Source organism: Mustela erminea, chromosome 6, assembly GCF_009829155.1.
Source record: "Mustela erminea isolate mMusErm1 chromosome 6, mMusErm1.Pri, whole genome shotgun sequence".
NCBI classification, from domain to species: domain Eukaryota; kingdom Metazoa; phylum Chordata; class Mammalia; order Carnivora; family Mustelidae; genus Mustela; species Mustela erminea.
In genome coordinates, this window is record NC_045619.1 from 103,554,745 (window position 1) to 103,577,818 (window position 23,074).

The 23,074-nt window shown below is 36.5% G+C and overlaps 1 protein-coding gene across 1 annotated transcript in view; it reads right to left on the minus strand.

Moving 5' to 3' along the window:
- GALNT8 (polypeptide N-acetylgalactosaminyltransferase 8) overlaps positions 1-23,074 on the minus strand; it is a 44,586-nt gene that overhangs the window by 17,131 nt on the left and 4,381 nt on the right. The window contains exons 2-4 of the mRNA XM_032347890.1: positions 19,638-19,932; positions 5,603-5,769; positions 449-632 (exon numbers count right to left, since the gene is read on the minus strand). Of these exons, the coding sequence (XP_032203781.1) occupies positions 449-632; positions 5,603-5,769; positions 19,638-19,932 (646 nt within the window). The remainder of the gene's footprint in view (positions 1-448; positions 633-5,602; positions 5,770-19,637; positions 19,933-23,074) is intronic.

Consider the following 23,074-nt stretch of genomic DNA (forward strand, 5'->3'; position numbering starts at 1 on the left):
CCTATTTCCAAAATGATGTCTATTTACTATTTGATTCTCCAAAGAATACAACTTTCTCTGTATCATGTAATTTCAGGACCGAGAAAAACATTAGGAATTATCAAAAGATAATTTCTTCATTTATAGTTAAGGACATAAAAGTCTAGTTAGGTGTGACTTATTTAGTCACAAAGTTATTTTGCAAAGTCAGCACTCCAAGTTTATCAACTCCAAGGTTATCAACACTCCAACCCCACAGTTATTTTCTTTTTTTTTCTTCCATAACACTAAAACACTTCCTTAGTCAACCAAATTCCCTGAGTAAAAACACCCTGTCTCTGGATATTTTCTTTGTTTGAGGTCTAGTGCTATATTTCCCTATTTCCATAATACCCTGTCTTTTATGTAGTACCTTTTCAATATCTCCCTTCTCCCCTTTGTTAGGAGAAGAAATCTCCTGCAGCCTTACCACCCAACGTTCACTTCAACATGAGCATCCAAGATGGCAATCACATCAGCTGTGGCCACTTTCCTGCCAGTGTTGCGTGCTTGAGCAAGACCCTCTCTCTTTGTATGTCGAATTATTTTTAGTAGTCCTGGATACTTCCGGTTGTAAAGCTTTATCTTCTTATCCAAGCGTGTCTTTAGTTCTCCTGCCAACCAAATGCACACCTATAGATATTCTGAGTGCAATAATCAATGTGCTGTCAAAATTTCACACTATTACTGGTGATTCACAGACCTGTACCCCTGGAGATAAAAATATATGTTTATAAAAAATAAAAAAGTAAAAAGTAAAAATAAATAAATAAATAAATAAATAAATTTCACACTATTATATAGTAGTGGTTGAACTACCTCCAGTTAAGGATGAGCAATTTACCATCTTGGGTGAGAAATAGTGTTTCCCCTGCACCTACTGCTCTTAATGCTCCATTCCTAATCTCCTTTCCCTTGAAGTTAAACTACCTTAGAATAATCACACTGCTTACCATGTAACAAGGATTGTTATTTATGCTGTATGTGTGTTGAGAATTCTCACAGGTCTACCTACCTGACCTAACTAAGGTAGAGGTGCTGGTGAACAGACATTGTGGAGACTGCCTGGAATGTCTTTCCCATGGCTAAACTCTGAAGATTTTCTGAAGAAGACACAAACAACTGAAACTGTTTTGTCTTGTTTTACATATTTCTATGCAAGGACCAATTTTGGACAGAACACCCAAGCTAATCGCTTTTCTAGCTTCTAGCTAATGAATTTATCCCCAAATTGTGCAAACAGGATTCACTATTCCCAGATCGTTGCCATTTTTTTCTTCCCTCTTTCCCCTCTCTTTTATAAAGGCTGTCTATAAATTTGTTCTTTGACTCAGCCTATCAGTTGACTTCCCCATATGTATGAGAACAACTCATACAAATCACTAAGCAGTGTTTAAAATATCCAACTGAGAGACTGAGTTTTCCATTGATAACATTAATTTATTTTAATTTCAAATTATCTTATAAGGTAGGTATTTCAGTATCCTCACTTTACAGACAAAAAAACTGAAGCACAGAGAGATTAAGAAACTTGTCCAAGTTACACATCTAATAAGTGGCACTTCCTGGATGTGAGCTCACGTTGTGTCTAACCACCAAGCCATGCTGCCTCAAGAACCATGTGTGTGCCTAGTTGGGTTTATCATGATCTCCTCCCATTCCTCTCTTTCCAGGGTCCAGAGATGAGATTCTTGCCAGTTCCTCCCTCAGAAGAAAAGTAGATTTGTAAGTGCTGGAGTGATCAAGATCTGGAAGCAATATCCACACGACCGTGGCACAAAAATTTGCCCTATGTTAGAAGTTTCCCAGATGCACTCCAGGAAGACTGACTCAATAATTGAAAATGTAAAGAGAGTCAGTGGATCTGAAGGCTGTTTGCTCCAACTATGAGAAACCAAGCTGGAAAGTCCCTACACTCAACTAGTCACTACTTTCAGGAAGTACTACTCACAGAAAGTGACTACTTACAGTTAGAAGGGGTTGCCATATTTTTTTTCTTCTCCTGCCACCACTGTACCCCTGAAAGGTTCATGGCAAACTGAGGGAGGGAGGAGCAGGTTCTGAAGTTCACCCTTGATGGCACCCACCCACAGAAGATGGAATCATGGATTCTGCCTACATTTTTTTTTTAAGCAATTTCTTCAAGAAAAAATCAAGGTGAATGGAAAACCTGGAAATCCTGGTGAATGTGTTATAATCATTGAAAGGAGCAAGAACAGGATTACCATAACTTCTGAGGTAGGTACCTTTCCCTAAAAGGCATTTTAAAAATCTCACAAAAAAAAATATAAAGAATAATCTGTGTGGTTGGTCGTACATAGTTGTTAAGAGCATAATTAGGAATTACAGTACTTCCAGATTAACCAGGATAAAGAAGAGAAGGAAGATGAGTATTCTTGAATACTCACTTGAGTATTCAATATGAGTCCTTAAATAAACTCTGTGAACAAAAAAGGTGGGGAAAAAAAAGAAAAAAGGAAAAAAAGTTTGCCATAGACCCTGGATATCTAGGTGTAATTCAACTTCCCTCACTATCTAATTCTGTCACTTCTCATTTGGGGATCTCTGTTTCCTCAGCTTAGAAGAAAGGCTGGATAATATGTCAGGATCCTTCCAATTCCAAAATTTTATGACTTATAGATTCTGATTTATCCTCTCAGAAATAATGACTACAGTCCAGCACAAGAATTAAAGACCTTTCAGTGGATCTTCTAAAGTAAGCTTGTGCTCCCTTCTCAGCCTTGCTCTCCCACTGGTCCTCTTTGTCCCCAAATTCTTTATTCCAGGATGCTCAGCTCAGGCTGCTTCTGGCTTTGGCAGATTTGCTCATATCATTCTTTCCATCACTCTCTATCTCCCATACCCACATACACACACCCAATCTTCCACTTTTTTTTTTTTCTAAATCCTACCAAATTTTCAAGCCCCAATCCAAGTCCTCCTCCTCCTGGAAGGCTCTCTAGCTCATCTCAGCCATTTCTACAGGCTTTCTTGCCCTCACTGACAGCTCACTCAATTTGACACACCATTCTTCATATACTGAAATATCTTTCCATGGGTATGTCTTGCCTCATAAATTAATACAGGAATTTCTTGAAATCACTGACATTGTCTTCCCTGCATAGTGCCTGTTTTTGGTGCAAACTCAATAAATAGTTTAGTTATAAAATTTGCCTAAAATTGGAGAGAAAATAGAGAATCCCACTTATATTAGTACAAATTTTGAAAAAATTGGATTAGTTCTGTTGACAGTTGAAATATTTGACAGGATAAAAATGAAGCTTCATATCTAGGGGGAAAAGGAAGGGGACATAACCAAGTTATGGCATTTCAACATACTACAAATGATTTTAAGGCAAATAGGGAGTAATAACTCTACTTCACATTTATTGGGAGCAAGTCTTATGTTGAGGACTTTACATGTCTTATTTAATCTTCAAAATTATGCTATCAGGTAAACACTATTATTTCCACTGTATTACAGATGAGGAACTAGAGACATAAAGTAGTTGAGTTTCTTGCTCCACAAAGTCAAATGAACAGTAAGTTTCTCTTGTGGCCTATGTGGTAGACTTCCATTTATTTTCTTCAATTTAACACAAAACAGATTCTTAAGTTCTGTGTAGAACCAATCTAGTTGATATTTTCATGGTTAATGAGAGAGAAGCTAATTCCTGTCCCAGGGACATTGGTCAAAGAATGACTAACAGTCCCCTCTTCTGTGCCCATTTATACATTATCTCTATGAAAAGCACAATAGGTTCTTGACCAAAGTGAGAGAGATGTGTTATATGATAGGGAAATGGTTTGGAACGATCCAGAGTTTTGCTTGACTTCTCTTTATGTGTCTACCCAATGTAGACAAAAGGTAATCTTGTACATTTTGATTTCATTGTTCCATAGGTAGAAATCTTGAAGTAATTCTTATCTATTTTTTATGAAATGTGGAATTAAAGAGCCACTGATTTTTCTCCCACAGGAAATGATATCTTTAGGGGTCCCTCAACTCAGCTCTTACATTTGTCCCATGAAAAAGCTGAGTCAGACAGGTGAGATGATTTGAGGCAAATCATCTCAAATCACCTCAGATTTGCCTCCAATCATCTCACAGAGACAGGAAGTGGTGCCAAAGTGTGTTCAAATGTCTAGGACAGAAGTCTTTCTAGTCAAGTTCTTATTTCTTACTAAAAAACCAGGTGTGTCTGCCCAGAAAGGAATGAACTCAGCCGTTTTCTTTTCTTTGGTTTCAATGGAATTCAGCTTAGGAACTGTACCTTCATAATTATTTTTTGTGCATTTATATTGAAATGACAAGAAAGGAAGGTATTTAAAACATTAAAGGAATATTTTTAGTGTCTGGAAATCCAAAAAGCAAAGTTTAGAGGTCATTTGCCTCTTCTTCTTGGGTCAAACTGCCCCTAATTTGAATCTGCAATAAGTTCCTATCTGGTACTTAAAGATCCCCCAGAGAAGGAAAATATTCTGCCTCCCATGATCAGCCACTCCACAGTCCCTACTCTCAGAAATTTCTTCCTTATTGCTAGCCCAAATCTCTATGACTTTTTTCTAGTTTCTTCAAAATTTAAAAAACTAAGAGCTAACACTGGCTGAGAGGTTACTATGTGCTAAGTACTATTCATAACCTACATATCATATTAGTGAACCTAGTGGCTAGAGATAGGGCTCTGGAATCTGCAAATCTCAAATTTTTTCTCTTACCAGCACTGCGGTATTTAGCAAATTCCTTAGCCAGACTATCCCTTAGGTTTTTGCATCTGTAAAGCGGCCAAAACAGTGGTTCTTCCCCATAGGCTATTATAATGATTAAAACAGTTAACACACATAAGGTACTTGGAACAATGTCAGCTGCCATGGTTATCTCATGTAACTCTCCTTACAGTTTATGAGATAGTTATTATTACCAACATTCATGTTTTGCAGATAAGGAAATCGGAACATGGAGAAGCTGAGATACCCATGGACATGGAGCTTATAAAGGAAAAACTGGGATTCTAAAATCCCAGAAAATAAGGAGTCAGGTCCACAATCTCCCACTTCTCCCTGTCCCCTCTGGTGAACTAGACAGGGATGGGGAGGGGGGATGCTGTGAACAAGAAACATGGCCACTGTGAAGAGTCTCCACATCCAGAGTTCCATTTTCTCTGGATTTAATTACCCAGGAAGATTGCTTTTCCTCATCGGGAACAGTTCTAACTCCCTTCTTGGTATCTGGTGTCTAATTTTGGACCCCACTTCACTCCCTCAGGTCTCCATCATGGTGCATAGAGAGGCTTTGGAGCCACTCAGTCCTGGACCTCACTCAGCTCCACCATTAACTTGCTATGCAATTTGGTCACATTATGTGCTCTAACTCTCTGTGTCTTAGTTTCCCCATCTGCATAATCAAGATGATGATCTTCTGCCTCGACTTTGTGAAGATTAATGTGTCCAGCACATAGGGCCTCAGTAAATGATCCCTTTCTCTTCACTATAGAAGGAGCTCAAAGTGTCCTAAACTCTAAGAGAAAACACTTTCCCAGCCAACACAGTCAACAAACTATTATTCTTTGATCAAGTTGCTCACCATTTGAGCTAAAATCATCCACCAAGATGATCTCCTTTAACAACTGAGAGGGGGTGCGGTTGATGACACTAGTGATAGCACGTTGTATAATGGACAGAGCTTCATTCATGAATATGAGAATGACACCAAGGGATGGGAGTTGTGAAGGGAATGTCTTCTGAAGACACCTACAAGAAAACAATTTTAAATAACTATATTATTTTTTAAAAATTATGTAAACATTACTATCCAATCTACCCCTTCACTATATATGATGATTTAATATATCCATCAGCTCACCAACCCCAAACTCTTTAGGAAGGGAAACTCAGGTGATTGCCAAAGTAGCAAGATTTTATATCTATTTAACCAAAAATTTCCTGTAATGAGGATAAATTATATTAATTCATATTAATTCACGTTTGAATTAATATGAAGATTATTCATATTAATCTTCAGTGGATGGATCCACTCTACCATCTAACATTTCCCAAAAAGGAATCCCTATTCTTCTCCCATCTCTAAATTTTCTTTCTTGCCAGGGGTCTTCTGTCATCGCCACCACATTTTCCCCATGTTCTCAAACTGTCAGTCATTTCTGACATAAACCTCTACTTCACTACTACAGAGAAGTTCAGAACTGTTCAGAGAATTATGCTTGGTAATTAAACTAATTTCATAGTTTACCTTATTAAATGCTTAACACGTGCCAGATACTAGCTTACTCTTTGCTTTTAACATCTTTATTGAGATATGCTTCATGTATTATAAAAATTCACCTATTTAAAAATAAACAAGTGTTTTTATAACATTCACAGTGTTGAGCAACCATTACCACTGTAAAATTTTAGAACATTTTCATCACACTAAAAAGAAACTCCATACCCATTACCAGTCACTGTCCATTTCTCCCCAACCCATTCCACCCTGACTCCCTTCAGCCAAAGGCAACCACTAATCTACTTTCTATCTCTATAGAATTGTCTGTTCTGGCTTTTCATATAAATGGAAATACAATGTGTTGTTTTTTATGACTATCTTCTTTCACTTAGCATAATGTTTTCAAGGTTCATCCACATAGTGGCATGCATCAGACCTTCATCCTTTTTTATTGTCAAATAATATTCCATTGCATGGATACACCACATGTTTATCCATTCATCAGCTGTTGGGCACTTAAAATGTTTTCCATTTTTTGGCTGTTGCTAATTCCATTGTGAACATTCTTGAACAAGTTTTCTGTTGGCATATGTCTTCATTTCGCTTATATATACACCTAAGAGTACAATTGCTAAGTCAAAGGACAACTCTGTTTAACAATTTGATGAACTGCTGTAGTGTTTTCCAAAGTAAGCTGTACCATTTTACATTACCACCAGTAATGAATGAGGGTCCTAATTTCTCTACAACCTGGACAACACTTGTCATTATTTATCATTTTGCTGATAGTCATCCCAGTGGGTGTGAAGTATTACCTCCCTGTGACTTTGATTTCCATTTCCCCAATAAGTAATGATGTTAAGCACCTTTTATTTTTCATTTTTCTATTAATTTATTTTATTTAAATTCAATGAGTTAATATACAGTTAATATATCATTAGTTTCAGGTGTGCTTTTTGGCCATGTGTATATCTTTTTTGGAGCAATGTATGTCTTTATTTTTAATTTGATTATTTGTCTTTTTATTATTGAGTTTTAAGAGTTACTAATGTATTCTAGATTCAAGTACTTTATCAGATATATGGTTTGCAAACATTTTCTCCTAGCCTGTGAGCTTTTTTTTAACCTTCTTGATGATATTATTTGCAGCAAAAATTTTTCAGTTTTGATAAAGTCTAATTGTTCAGTTACTTATGCTTTTGGTGCCGCATCTAAAAACCATTGACTAACCCATGATCTCTGAGATTTACTCTTGTTTTTTCTCTTAAGAGCTTTAGTTTTATATACATCTATGATCATTTGAGTTGATATTTATGAATTGTATGATATAAGAGCCTAGTTTCATCTGTTAGCATATAACTAACCAGTTGTCTCAGTGCCATCTGTTGAAGAGATAATTCTTGCCCTCATTCTGCTGTCTTAGTACCTCTAAAGAGGAAAAACTCTCCTGTGTATCTCTTTCTCTCTACTCACAGCACTACTCATAATGAAAACCTTGATGACCAGATAGTATGTTGTGGGGTTTTTTTCCTCAACATCAAATAATTCTGTGACACCAGTTGGGTGTCCTATAATTTAGCTGAATTCTGATACTACTTACCTGAAGTTAATGTCAGATCACACAGGTTAAGAGTTCACACCCACAAGACATCACCCCCTCCCACACACACACACCACTCTGGATGCCAATCACAAGTTCAGGTTGTTATCAGTGCTTCTGGCCCACTAGCTATAGATCAGAAGTTTCCAAGACCCCCTACTTGGGTTAATTTGCTAGAACAGCTCACAGAACTCAGGAAAACAGTTTACTTACTAGATTACCAGTTTATTAAGAAGAATACTAAAAGATATGAGTGAATTGCCGTGGGGAGAGATATACAGGATAAGGTTCCAAAAGGTCCAGAGCACAGGGTCTTCTGTCCCAAGTGGAGTTTTAGGGTACAGCACACCCCTGGCATGCTTCATGCTTCAAAAGACATAATTGATAAGATCATTGCCTGTTAGTGGTCAAGTCTATCTCCATCCCCACTCTCCTGTCTGAAGATATAGAGGAGCTGAACATCCCAACCTTATAATTATAGAGTTCATTACTCTGGTAACCAGCTTACATCCTTAGAGGGTTTCCAAGAGTGACCTTATTAACTCAGAACTGAAAGGAGCTTGTTAAAGATACCAAAAGACACTTTCATCTCTCTTCTAACTTAGGAAATTACAAGGATTTTAGATACTCCATGTCAGGAACAGGGGTGAAGACCAAATATATATTTCTTAGTATAAGTCACAATATAATGACACCCTTGTCAAGAATCAATTGGCCATAAAAGTAACAGCTTATTTCTGGGTATTGATTAATTGATTCTATTCCACAGATCTATATATCTATCCTTAACCAGTTAAAACTTGTCTTGATGATTATAGCTTTGTACTAAGTTTTGAAATAGAGAAAATCTGAGTCCTGTAACTTTATTCTTCTTTTCTCTATTCTCTATTCTTTTTCAAGGTGTTTTGGCTATTGAGATCATTTATGTTTTCATTTTAATTTTGGAATCAACTTGTCAATTTCTACCCAAAATTCAGTTTTAGGTCAAACTGGAGATTATGGTTATTTTAACACATTAAATGTTCCAACAATGAATATGGAATGTTTTCCATTTATTTAAATCTTTAATTTCTTAACTCATGTCTTATAGTTGTCCATCTACAGGCTTTCACTTCATTGTTAAATTTATTACCAAGTATTTTTGAGGCTAAATGACATTGTTTTCTTAATTTTATTTTTGAATTGTTAATTACAAATCTGTAGAAACATGATTAAATTTTGTGTATGGACTTGCATCTTGCAACTCTGCTGTATTCATTTATTGTTTCTAATGGTTTTTAATGGGTTTTTATGATTTCCTATATAAAAGATCATGCCACCTGTGAATAGAAAGAGTTTTACTTTTTCCATCTTAAAATGGTTGCCTTTATTTCTTTTTCTTGCCTGACTAAAATACTGAATACAAGTATTGATGTCCAACATACTTATTTAGTTTCATCATATGGGGAAAGCTTTCCATCTTTCACCATCAGAATAATATGGGCTTTTTGTAGTTCCCATCTAGTCCTTGCTTGTTGAGTGTTTTTAATCATGAAAGGGTTGGATTCTGTCAGGTACTTTTTTCTGTGTCTCTTGAGATGATAGTGTGGCTTTTGTCTTTTATTCTATTAAGATGATGTATTACATTGATTTTCAGAGTTTGAATCAACTTTATTTTGTTGGCTTAAATCCCAGCTTGATTGTGGTGTGTAATCCTGTTTCTATTCTGTTATATTCAGTTTGCTCATGTTTTGCTGAGGATTTTGACATGTATAGTCAAAATCCTCTATCCCTATAAGGTATGCTGCTCTGCAGTTTTCTTTTCTTGCAAGGTATTTATCTGGCTTTGGTATCAGGGTAAAACTGACCTCATATAATGAGTTGTGGAGTGTCCCCTTCTCTTCTATTGTTAGGAAGAGTTTAAGAAGAGTTGAAGGTAATTCATGTTTAAACTTTGGTAGAATTCACCAGTGAAGCTGTCTGGGCCTGAGTAGTAATACAGTTACTAATTCAATCTCCTGTGAGAGCTCTACTCAGATTTTCTATTTCCCCTTCTGCCAGTTTTGGTAGTGTATGTAAGAATTCATACACTTCTTCTAGATTATCTAGTTTGTTGGGAGAGAGTTGTTACAGTACTCCTTAATAGTCTTTTATTTCTATAAGGCCGATAGTGATGAACTTCTTCCAATCGTGATTTTTGTCTTTTCTGTTTTTTTCTTGGTCAACCTAGCTAAAGTTTTATTAATTTTGTTACTCTTTTAAAACACAACTCTGTTGGCTTTCTCTATTCTTTTTCTTTTTTTTCCAAAGATTTTATTTATTTATTTGAGAGACAGAGATCACAACTACGCAGAGAGCAGGCAGAGAGAGAGGGGGAAGCAGGCTCCCTGCTGAGCAGAGAGCTCCATGCGGGACTCAATATGGGGCTCAATGTGGGGCTTGATCCCAGGACCCTGAGATCATGACCTGAGCCAAAGGCAGAGGCTTAACCCTCTGAGCCACCCATGTGCCCCTGTTTTTCTATTTTTTAGTTCATGTGTTTCCACTCCAGAAACTTTAAATGATTTTTTTAATGAACTCCTGTAGCCATCTAGTTATTTCATGGGAAAGAAAAATAATACACTTAACATTCTGCCATTCTGAAGGAAGACTCAATCCATATATATTTTTTAAATGTAAAGTAACTGCCAACGTGTATTTTTTTCTTTCAGTATTTTTTTTAATATTTTAAGTACTTTATTTAATTATTATATTACAGGAAGTCCATACTTGGGAATACAACATAGTGTTAAATTTCTTTTTTTTTCTTTTTTTAAAAATTTTTATTTTTTAATTTCTTTTCAGTGTTCTTTTTTTTAATTGTGCTATATTAGTCATCATACAGTACATCATTAGTTTTTTTTAAAGATTTATTTATTTATTATTTGACATACAGAGATCACAAGAAGGCAGAGGAGCAGGCAGAGAGAGAGGAAGGGAAGCAGGCTCCCTGCTGAGCAGAGAGTCTGATGCGGGGCTCAATCCCAGGATCCCAGGATCATGACCTGAGCCGAAGGCAGAGGCTTTAACCCACTGAGCCACCTAGACACCCCCATCATTAGTTTTTGATAAGGTGTCCCATGATTCATTATTAATTGCCAACATTAAAAAAAAAAATCCAAGCTTTTGATCTCTCTGAAAAACTGAACATCTCTCTCCATCCACCTTCCCTGCTGATAGCACCTCCTCTGACCAGAGTTCGAGTTGCTACAGTTACTCACAACATATGTTTCCCTGTTTACCACACCCCTTTTATGGTAGATCTATATAGACATTTGAGCTGCAGTCCCTGAGAGTACAAGAAATTTTAGGCAAAGGCTGCAGTACACATGAATCCACAAGGACACGAAAGACCACACACTGTTTGAAGAACTGCACTGCTCAGCAATAGAGGCAAAAAATAAGACTGAACAGACCAGTAGGACAAAACAATGAAGACTAACAAAAATAGGTAGGTTCTGAAAAGTTCTAAGCAAAGGACAGGTATGGTAAGTATGAAGACCTCATCCAAGACAAGCTCTGAAGATTGAAAGGAAGAATGGTCTCAGTCTGATTTCCTGGTCACTTGACTATGGTGAGCAGGTAGTCCCAAAATACATGAAATAAAAACTGACAGAACTGAAAGAAGTAAGAGACGATTGAACAACAATAATTAGAGACTTCAATATCCCACTTCTGATAATAGATACAACTAGGCAAAAGATAAAAAAGGAAAGATGAGGCAGAAGATTAAACTACACTACAAACCAACTATATCTAACAGATATCTAGAGAACACTCTACCCAATAACAGCACAATACTTTCAAACTACACATACAACATTCTCCAGAAGAGACCATTTTGCTAGCATACAAAATAAGCCTCGATAATTTTTTAAGATTAAGTTAATACAAAATATGATTCTCTCATTACAATGGAGTGACATTAGAGATAAAAACAACAAAAAAGGAAAATTCACAAATATGTGGAAATTCAACAATACATTCCTAAGTAACCACTGAGTCAAAAAAAATTACAATGGAAACTAGAAAATATATTGAGATGACTGAAAAAAAAAAAAGCACAATATACCAACACTTTTGGAATAGAGCCAAAGAGGAGCTAGGAAACAAATTTATAGCTATCAATAAGTATATTTTTTTAAAAAAGAATGATCTCTATTTCAATAATCTAGCCTTATACCTGAAGAAAATAGAAAGTGCAAATTAAATCCAAAGCAAGGAAAAGGAAGGAAATAATAAAGATGAGAGTAAAAATACATAAAAGGGAGAACAGATATGAAAATTGAGACAATCAGTGAAAAGCTGGTTCTTTGAAAACATCAACAAATTTTACAAATGTTCAGCTAGACTGACCAAGAAAATAATAAAGAATATTCAAATTATCAAAATCAGGAATAAAAGTGGGACATCACTATTGATCTCCCTGAAATTAAAGAAGATTATAAAGGAACACTATAAACAAGTAATCTTCTCACAAATTAGAAAATTTAGATTAGATGGACAAATTCCTAAAGAGGTTGGGCGCCTGGGTGGCTCAGTGGGTTAAGCCGCTGCCTTCGGCTCAGGTCATGATCTCAGGGTCCTGGGATCGAGTCCCACATCGGGTGCTCTGCTCAGCGGGGGGCCTGCTTCCCTTCCTCTCTCTCTGTGATCTCTTCCCTTCCTCTCTCCTATTGTGATCTCTCTCTGTCAAATAAATAAAATCTTTAAAAAAAAAAAAATTCCTAAAGAGGCATAAATTATCAAAAGAAACTAAACACCTAGCCTCAGCAATCAAACAACAAGAAGAAATTAAAGGCATCCAAATCAGCAAAGAAGAAGTCAAACTATCACTCTTTGCAGATGATATGATACTTTGTTTGGAAAACTCAAAAAACCACTTCAAATCTGCTAGAACTTGTACAGGAATTCAGTAAAGTGTCGGGATATAAAATCAATGCACAGAAATCAGTTGCATTTCTATACACCAGCAGTAAGACAAAAGAAGTAGAAATTAAGGACTCAATCCCATTTACAATTGCATCCCAAACTATAAGATACCTAGGAATAAACGTAACCAAAGAGACAAAGAATCTATACTCAGAAAACTATAAAGTACTCATGAAAGAAATTGAGGAAGACACAAAAAAATGGGAAAAGGTTCCATGCTCATAGATTGCAAGAACAAATATTGTGAAAATGTCTATGCAACCTAAAGCAATCTACACCTTTAATGCAATCCCTATCAAAATCCCATCCTTTTTTTTTTTTTTCAAAGAAATGGGACAAATAATCTTAAAATTTATATGGAACCAGAAAAGACCTCAAATAGCCAGAGGAATGTTGAAAAAGAAAGCCAAAGTTGGTGGCATCACAACTCCAGACTTCAAGCTCTGTTACAAAGCTGTCATCATCAAGACAGTACAGTGCTGGCACAAAAACAGACACACAGGTTGATGGAACAGAATAGAAAGCCCAGAAACAGACCCTCAACTCTATGGTCAACTAATCTTTGACAAAGCAGGAAAGAATGAAAAAAAAGACAGTCTCTTCAACAAATGGTGTTGGGGAAATCAGATAGCTACATGCAGAAAAATGAAACTGGACCATTTCCTTACACCACACATGAAAATAGACTCAAAATGGATGAAGGACCTCAATGTGAGAAAGGAATCCATCAAAATCCTTAAGGAGAACACAGGCAGCAACCTCTTTGACCTCAGCTGCAGCAACTTCTTCCTAGAATTATCACCAAAGGTGAGGGAAGCAAAGGCAAAAATGAACATTGGGACTTCATCAAGATCAAAAGCTTCTGCATAGCAAAGGAAACAGTTAACAAAACCAAAAGACAACTGACAGAATGGGAGAAGATATTCACAAATGACATATCAGATAAAGGGCTAGTATCCAAAATCTACAAAGAACTTATCAAACTGAACACCCAAAGAACAAATAATCCAATCAAGAAATGGGCAGAGAATATGAACAAACATTTCTTCAAAGAAGACATCCAGATGGCCAACAGACACATGGAAAAGTGCTCCACATCACTCAGCATCAGGGAAATACAAATCAAAACCACAATGAGATACCACCTCACACCAGTCAGAAAGGCTAAAATTAACAAGTCAGGAAATGACAGGCGAGGATGTGGAGAAAAGGGAACCCTCCTACACTGTTGGTGGGAATGTAAGCTGGTGCAACCACTCTGGAAAACAGCATGGAGTTTCCTCAAAAAGTTGAAAATAGAGCTACCCTATGACCCAGTGGTCTCACTACTGGGTTTACCCTAAAGAGACAAATATAGTGATCCAAAGGGGCACGTGCATCTGAATGTTTATAGCGGCAATGTCCACAATAGCCAAACCATGGAAAGAACCTATGTGTCCATCAACAGATGAATGGATAAAGAAGAGGTGGTATGTGTGTGTATATATATATATATATATATATATATATATATATATATATATATATAATGAAGCCATCAAAAGAAATGAAATCTTGCCATTTGTGATGATGTGGATGGAATTAAAGGGTATTATGCTTAGCGAAATAAGTCAATCAGAAGAAGACAATTATCATATGATCTCCCTGATATGAGGAAGTTGAGAGGCAATGTGGGGGGTTTGGGGGGTATGAAAGGATTAAATGAAACAAGATAGGATTGGGAAGGAGACAAACCATAAGAGGCTCTTAATCTCACAAAACAAACTGAGGGTTGCCAGTGGGAGGGAGGTAGGGAGAAGGTTGTTGGGTTATGGACTTTGGGGAAGGTATGTGCTATGGTGAGTGCTGTGAATTGCATAAACCTGGCAATTCACGGACCTGTACCCCTGGGGCTAATAATATATTATATGTTAATAAAAAAATTTTTTTTAATTTAAAAAAAGAAAGAAACTGAAAAATAAAATAAATCTATTATGAATAGTGTTGCTATAAACATTGGGGTGCATGAGTCTCTTCAAATCACTATTTTTGTATCCTTGAGATAAATACCTAATAGTGCAACTGCTGGGACATAGGGTACTTCTATTTTTAACTTTTTGAGGAACCTCCATACTATTTTCCAGAATGGCTGTGCCAGTTTGCATTCCCACCAACAGTGTAAGAGGGTTTCCCTTTCTCTGCATCTTTGCCAACATCTGCTGTTCCCTGAGTCGTTAATTTTAGCCATTCTGACTGGTGTGAGGTGATATCTCATAGTGTTTTTGTTTTGTTTTGTTTTGTTTTGTTTCCATAGTGGTTTTGATTTGTATTTCCCTGATGCCAAATGATGTTGAATGTTTTTTCATGTGTCTGTTAGCCAAACCATGGAAAGAGCCCAAATGTCCATCAACTGATGAGTGGGTAAAGAAGATGTGGAATGCGTGTGTGTGAGTGTGTGTGTAATGGAATATTACTCAGCCATAAAAAAGAATGAAAATTTGCCATTTGCAATGACATGGATGGAACTAGAGTATATTGTGTTAAGCAAAACAAGTCAGTCAGAGAATGACAAATACCATATGATTTCATTCATATGTTGAATTTGAGAAACAAAACAGATGAACATAAGGGAAGGGAAGAAAAACTAAAATAAGAAGAAAACAGAGAGGAAAGAAAATCATAAGAGACTCTTAGCTCAAGGGAACAAACTGAGGGTTGCTGAAGAGGAGGTAGATGGGGAATGGCATAACTGGGTGAGGGGCACTCAGGATCATGAGCGCTGGGTGTTATATCAACTGATGAATCATTAAGTTCTACCCCTGAAACTAATACTACACTATATGTTAACTAACTTGAATTTAAATAAAATCTTGAAAAAAAAATAGAAATCTGCATAGACCTACATCAAGTAAAGAGATTGTATTACTAATCACTAATTATACATGAAAATAGATCAAGGCCCAGATGGCTTTACTGATGAATTCTATCAAATATTTAAAAAAGAATTAGTACCAATAGTTCACAAATATCTCCAAAATATATAAGAGGAAACATTTCTCAAGTCATTCTATGAAGCCAATATTACTTAGTTCAGAACCAAACAAAAAGGAGCACCTGGGTGTCTCAGTTGATTAAGTGTCTGCCTTCAGGATCCTGGATCAAGCCCCAAGTCAGGCTTTCTGCTCAGCAGGGAGCCAGCTTCTCCCTCTCCCTCTGTCTGCCACTCCCCCTACTTGTGATCTCTCTCTCAATCTCTCTTTGTCAAATAAATAATTACAACCTTTAAACAAACAAACAAACAAAAAAATGTCACAAGGAAAGAAAACTACAAACCAATCCTTCTTATGAATAGAAACACAAAAATCCTCAAAATATTAGCAAACAAAATCCAGTAACAAATGGAAACAATTATATACTATGGTAAGGTAGAATTTATGCCATGAATTTAAGATTTGTTTGGCATCCTATCATAAATTTATGTAATACACTATATTAATATATTATGAATAAAACCACGTGACCAACTTGATAGACACAGAAAAAGCATCTGATGCCTTCATAACAAGAAAAAAAAAGAAAGGAAAAAAACACTAAACAAACTAGAAATAGAAGGAGATTTCTGATAAAGGGCATGTACAGAAAGCCATGGCTAACATAATGATGAAATATTAAATGCTCCCCTCTATAATGAGGAACAAAACACAGTACCCTCTCTCACCACTTCTATGTGACATTTTACTGATGATTTCTAAGCAAGAAAATTAAATAAAAATCATCATATTGGAAAAAAAACATCATATTGGAAAGGAAGAACAACTTTCTCTATGTACAGATGACATAGTCTAATATAAAGAAAATTCTAAAATATCCAGTAAAAAAAAAGAGAGGCTAAAAGAATTAATAAAGAATATGGGAAGGTTGCAGGATATAAGTTCAATATACAAAAAATTTGTTTCCATAAACTTAAAATGAACAATTTGAAAATGAAACTAAGAAAACAATTTCACTTCTAAAAGCATCAAAAAGATAAACATATCTAAGAAAAGAAGTGTAAAACTTATACTCTCAAACCCAAAACACTGTTGAAAGAAATTAAAGAAAACCTAAAAAAATGCAAAGATTTACTATGTTCGTGGATTGAAAGATTTAATTGTTAATATGACAATACTCCTTAAATTGATCTACAGATTCAAGCCAGTCCCTATCAAAATTCTGCTAGTTTGTTTGCGAAATTGACCAACTAATCCTAAAATTCATATTGAAATTCAAGCCCCCAGAATAGCTAAAACAGTCTTGGACAAGAAGTTGGAAAACCCATACTTCTTGGTTTCAAAACTTACTACAGAAGTTATAGTTGTCAAGCCAGTGAGTTACTGGCATAAGAAACAGACCTATAAAACAATGAAATAGGATTGATATCTGGAAATAAATTCTTACATTTATGACCAATTGATTTTGACAAGGGCGCCAAGACAATCCAGTGTGAAAAATTAGTCTCTTCAACAAAGTGTGGTAGGACAGTTGGAATGTCATAAGCAAGAAAATGGAGTTGGACCTCTATGTCACACTGTTCCCAAAAATCAATTTTAAATGGACCAAAAACCTAAATGTAAGACTAACACCACAAAACTTTTAGAAAAAAGGGGCATAAATCTTCATGACTTTGCATTAAACATTAGTTTCTTAGATATGACATCCAAAGATGAAGCAAACAAAGAAAAATATTAGATAAACTGGGTAAAATCATATTAATAACCTTCATGTAACAAAGAAAACCATAAAGAAAGTGAAAAGATAATTCACAAGGGAGAAAAGATTTTCAAATCATATGTCTGAATGGAACTTGTATCTAGAATATATAAAGAGCACTTGTAGCTCAGTAATAAAAAGAGAAACTGATTTTTAAAAGCAGAATGTCTCTGAATAGACAATTCTCCAAAGAAGATATACAAATAGCCAATATGCACATGAAAGAATGTTCAGCATCATTAGACATTAGGAAAATTTAAATGAAGACCACAATGATATACCACTTCACATCACTAGAATGTTAGTGAGGATGTGGAAAAACCAGCACTCTCATATACTGCTAGAGAGAAAGTACAATGATGCAGTCACTTTAGAAAACTGTCTGGCAGTTCCTTGAAATGTTAAATATAGAATTATCGTATAACCCAGAAATTATACTTCTAGGGTATAACTAAGAAAACTGAAGACATATGTCCACACAAAAACTTATATATGTATATTCAGAGCAGTATTTTCCTGTTAGAAACAACTGAAATGTCCACTAACTGGCAAAAAGATAAACAAAATGTGGTGTACCTGTACAAAGACTATTATTTGATAATAAAAGGAGTGAAATTTTGATACATGCTATAACATGAATGTAACTTAAAAACACTATTCTAGGTACATGTATACAATGGAATAGTACACAGCCATCAGAAAGGATGAATACCCATCATTTGCATCAACATGGATGGAACTGGAGGGAATTATGTTAAGTGAAACAAGTCAAGTAGAGAAAATCAATTATATGCTTTCAAACATATGTGGAATATAAGGAATAATGTGGAGGATCACAGGGGAAGGGAGGGAAAACTGAATGGGAAGAAATTGGAGAGGGAGACCAGCCATGAGAGACCCTGGATTCTGGAAAACAAACTGAGGGTTTCAGAGTAGAAGGCAGTAAGGGGTTGGGGTAGCCTTGTGATGAGTATTAAGGAGGGCACATGTTGTGATGAGCACTGGGTATTATATGCAACTAGTGAGTGGCTGAACACTACATCAAAAACTAATGATGTACTATATGTTGGCTAACTGAACATAATAAAAATAACAATACTAATTAAAAAAAGAAAACATTATTTGAAGTGAAAAAAGGCAGTCACAAAAGATCCATATATAATATTATTCCATTTATATGAAATATTAGAATAGGTAAATCCATAGGGACAGAAGGTAGCTTAATGTTTGCCTAGGGATGAGGAATTATGGGTAAACAGGGAGGGGTTATTAATGGGTATGGAATTTATTTCAATGTGATGAGAATGTTTAAAAATTGAATATGGTAATGATTCACCACACTGTGAATATACTAAAAACCATTAAATTGTACATTCTAAATTGATTAATTATATATGAATTATATCTCAACAAATTTATGTTTAAAATTTATGAAGGATGGTGGGAGAAGCAAAGAGGGAAGAAGAAACTGATGGAGAAAGAGATGGAAGGCTCTTTATTTTTTTAATTTTATTTATTTATTTGACAGAGAGAGACAGCAAGAGAGGGAACACAAGCTGGGGGAGTGGGATAGGGAGAAACAGGCTCCCCACCAAGCAGGGAGCCCAATGTGAGGCTCAATCCCAGGACCCTGGGATCATGACTTGAGCCAAAAGAATAATGTTCATTTAACTGGCTGAGCCACTGAGGCATCCCAGGGAAGGCTCTTTAAATTAGAATTAATAACAGAGAGGAATTCACACAGAGAATTTGAGGAAAACACCAGGGAAGAAAGTAGAACTGTTAACTTCAGTGTGACTTGTGCAAGTCTTTTCCCAGTTTCCTCATCTGTACAATTATGAGTTAGACTCATCATCAGAATTCTCAAGCATCTGTTTCTCTGACATCTCTGCCCATCTCCAACGAGCTGTAAGTATTTGGAACAGTCACTTTTCCTCTCTGAGCTGGCATTATAAAATGGATTAAACGCAAGAATTCTGCTCAGTCAGCCTACCAGAAGTCCTTCAGCATCAATTCTCCACTCTTCAAACCTCTTTCAACCCTTGACTTTTGCTGCTCCCAAAGCCCATCCCCAATTAAACCAAGGTCCCTTGGCAATCCAAACTTGGTCCATCCTACCTGGAATCCCGGGTGTCGGGGATGCTGCGGTTGAAAGGCAACAGGTTACTGAGGTAAACGTTGTAACCAAACTTCTGAAAAAGGTCCTCAGCCTTTTTCTGCTGGACCTCAGAAAGATCCTTACCCCACTGCCTGAAAAGCTCTGAGTTTGGGAAGAGTATCTCTTTGGGTTTGTGCTTCCTGGTCTCTCTTGCTTTGACTTTCAATGACTTTTCAATAGGATGTTCATATTTCAGCCTCACTGCTGCATGGTCCACGTTTTCTTCTTGCTTCATGGCTGATTTCATACTTTCTTCTGCAAGTGAAGGGTGGGGGAGACAATATTCCAGGTAATCCTGGGCATTGATTTCTATCCATATTTTCTTTAAATGGCTTTCCTCTTCAAAATCTAAAATGTGCTATCTCTTGTCCCAGGGGATGCAGTATGTCAAGAGAATTTGTCAGAGCCATGCAAGGCTGACCTGGCCAGGTGTGCACTAGAATATACGTCTCCTAAACCTTTATCAGAGCTTATCTATCCTGAGCCCCCACACCATTAAGGCTTCTTTAGAAACCGTGACCTGAGAAATAGATTGATAAAGAGCTAATATTTTTCAGAATATGGCCCAAGAAACATTTATATCAGAATTGTCATGATTATTTTAAAATGGAGGTATTCAGGCTTATCCCTAAATCAAATAAATCAGAATCATAGAGTCAAGTAGAATTAGGGGAAAGAGAAGTTACAGCATCTGCATTTTTAACAAAATCAGGGAATAATTCCTCAATACAAGGAAATTTGAGAAACATCATACTACACTATCAGTGGCCAACAAAAGCAGATCTATTCCAACTTTCACCATTACCCACCATTCCCTTCACTTATATATTTGATTTGCCAAGAAATTTTTTTTATTTCTTTTCAGCGTAACAGTATTCATTGTTTTTGCACCACACAGTGCTCTATGCAATCTGTGCCCTCCTTAATACCCACCACCTGGCTCCCCCAAACTCCCACCCCCCCAACCCTTCAAAAACCTCAGATTGTTCTTCAGAGTCCATAGTCTCTCACGGCTCACCTCCCTTTCCAATATCCCTCAACTTCCTTCTCCTCTCTAACTCCCCATGTTCTCCATGTTGTTATGCTATGCAAATAAGTGAAACCATATGATAATTGACTCTCTCTGCTTGACTTATTTCACTCAGCATAATCTCTTCTAGTCCCGTCCATGTGGCTACAAAAGTTGGGTATTCATCCTTTCTGATGAAGGCATAATACTCCATAGTGTATACGGACCACATCTTCCTTATCCATTCGTCCATTGAAAGGCATCTTGGTTCTTTCCACAGTTTGGTGACCATGGCCATTGCTGCTATAAACATTGGGGTACAGATGGCCCTTCTTTTCACTACATCTGTATCTCTGGGGTAAATACCTAGTAGTGCAATTGCAGGGTCATAGGGAAGCTCTATTTTTAATTTCTTGAGGAATCTCCACACTGTTTTCCAAAGAGGCTGCACCAACTTGCATTCCCACCAACAGTGTAAGAGGGCTCCCCCCTTTCTCCACATCCCCTCCAACACATGTTGTTTACTGTCTCGCTAATTTTGGCCATTCTAAGTGGTGTAAGGTGGTATCCCAATGTGGTTTTGATTTGAATCTCCCTGATGGCTAGTGATGAACATTTTTTCATGTGTCTGATAGCCATTTGTATGTCTTCATTGGAGAAGTGTCTGTTCATATCTTCTGCCCATTTTTTGATATGATTATCTGTTTTGTGTGTGTTGAGTTTGAGTTCTTTATAGATCCTGGATATCAACCTTTTGTCTGTACTGTCATTTGCAAATATCTTCTCCCATACTGTGGGTAGCCCCTTTGTTTTGTTGACTGCTTCCTTTGCTGTACAGAAGCTTTTGATCTTTTTTTTTTTGTTTGTTTGTTTGTTGTTGTTGTTTTTCAGAAGCTTTTGATCTTGATGAAGTCCCAAAAGTTCATTTTCACTTTTGTTTCCTTTGCCTTTGGAGACATATCTTGAAAGAAGTTGCTGTGGCTGATATCGAAGAGGTTACTGCCTATGTTCTCCTCTAGGATTCTGATGGATTCCTGTCTCACGTTGAGGTATTTTATCCATTCTGAGTTTATCTTTGTGTACAGTGTAAGAGGGTGGTCCAGTTTCATTCTTCTACATATAGCTGTCCAATTTTCCCAGCATCATTTATTGAAGAGACTGTCTTTTTTCCACTGTATATTTATTCCTGCTTTGTCCAAGATTATTTGACCATAGAGTTGAGGGTCTATATCTGGGCTCTCTACTCTGTTTCACTGGTCTATGTGTCTGTTTTTATGCCAGTACCATGCTGTCTTCGGGATCACAGCTTTGTAGTAAAGCTTGAAATCAGGTAACGTGATGCTGCCAGTTTTATTTTTGTTTTTCAACATTTCCTTAACAATTCGGGGTCTCTTCTGGTTCCATACAAATTTTAGGATTATTTGCTCCAGCTCTTTGAAAAAATACCGGTGGAATTTTGATCAGAATGGCATTAAAAGTATAGATTGCTCTAGGCAGTATAGACATTTTAACAAGGCTTATTCTTCCAATCCAAGAGCATGGAATGGTCTTCCATCTTTTTGTGTCTTCTTCAATTTCTTTCATGAGTGTTCTGTAGTTCCTCGAGTACAGATCCTTTACCTCTTTGGTTAGGTTTGTTCCCAGGTATCTTATGGTTCTTGATGCTATAGTAAATGGAATCGATTCTCTAATTTCCCTTTCTGTATTTTCATTGTTAGTGTATGAGAAAGCCACTGATTTCTGTACATTGACTTTGTATCCTGCCACGTTGCTGAATTGTTGTATGAGTTCTAGTAGTTTGGGGGTGGAGTCTTTTGGGTTTTCCATATAAAGAATCATGTCATCTGCAAAGAGAGAGAGTTTGACTTCTTCATTGCCAATTTGGATACCTTTTATTTCTCTTTGTTGTCTGATTGCTGTTCCTAGGACTTCTAATACTATGTTGTACAAGAGTGGTGAGAGTGGGCATCATGTTCCTGATCTCAGCGGGAAGGCTGCAAGCTTGTTCCCATTGAGGATGATATTTGCTGTGGGTCTTTCATAGATAGATTTTATGAAGTTCAGGAATGTTCCCTGTATCCCTATACTTTGAAGCGTTTTAATCAGGAATGGATGCTGGATTTTGTCAAATGCTTTTTCTGCATCAATTGAGAGGGTCATGTGGTTCTTCTCTCTTCTCATATTAATTTGTTCTATCACATTGATTGATTTGCAAATGTTGAACCATCCTTGTAGCCCAGGGATGAATCCCACCTGGTCATGGTGGATAATCTTTTTAATGTGCTGTTGGATCCTGTTTGCTAGGATCTTGTTGAGAATCTTAGCATCCATATTCATCAGTGATATTGGTCTGAAATTCTCCTTTTTGGTGTGGTCTTTGCCTGGTTT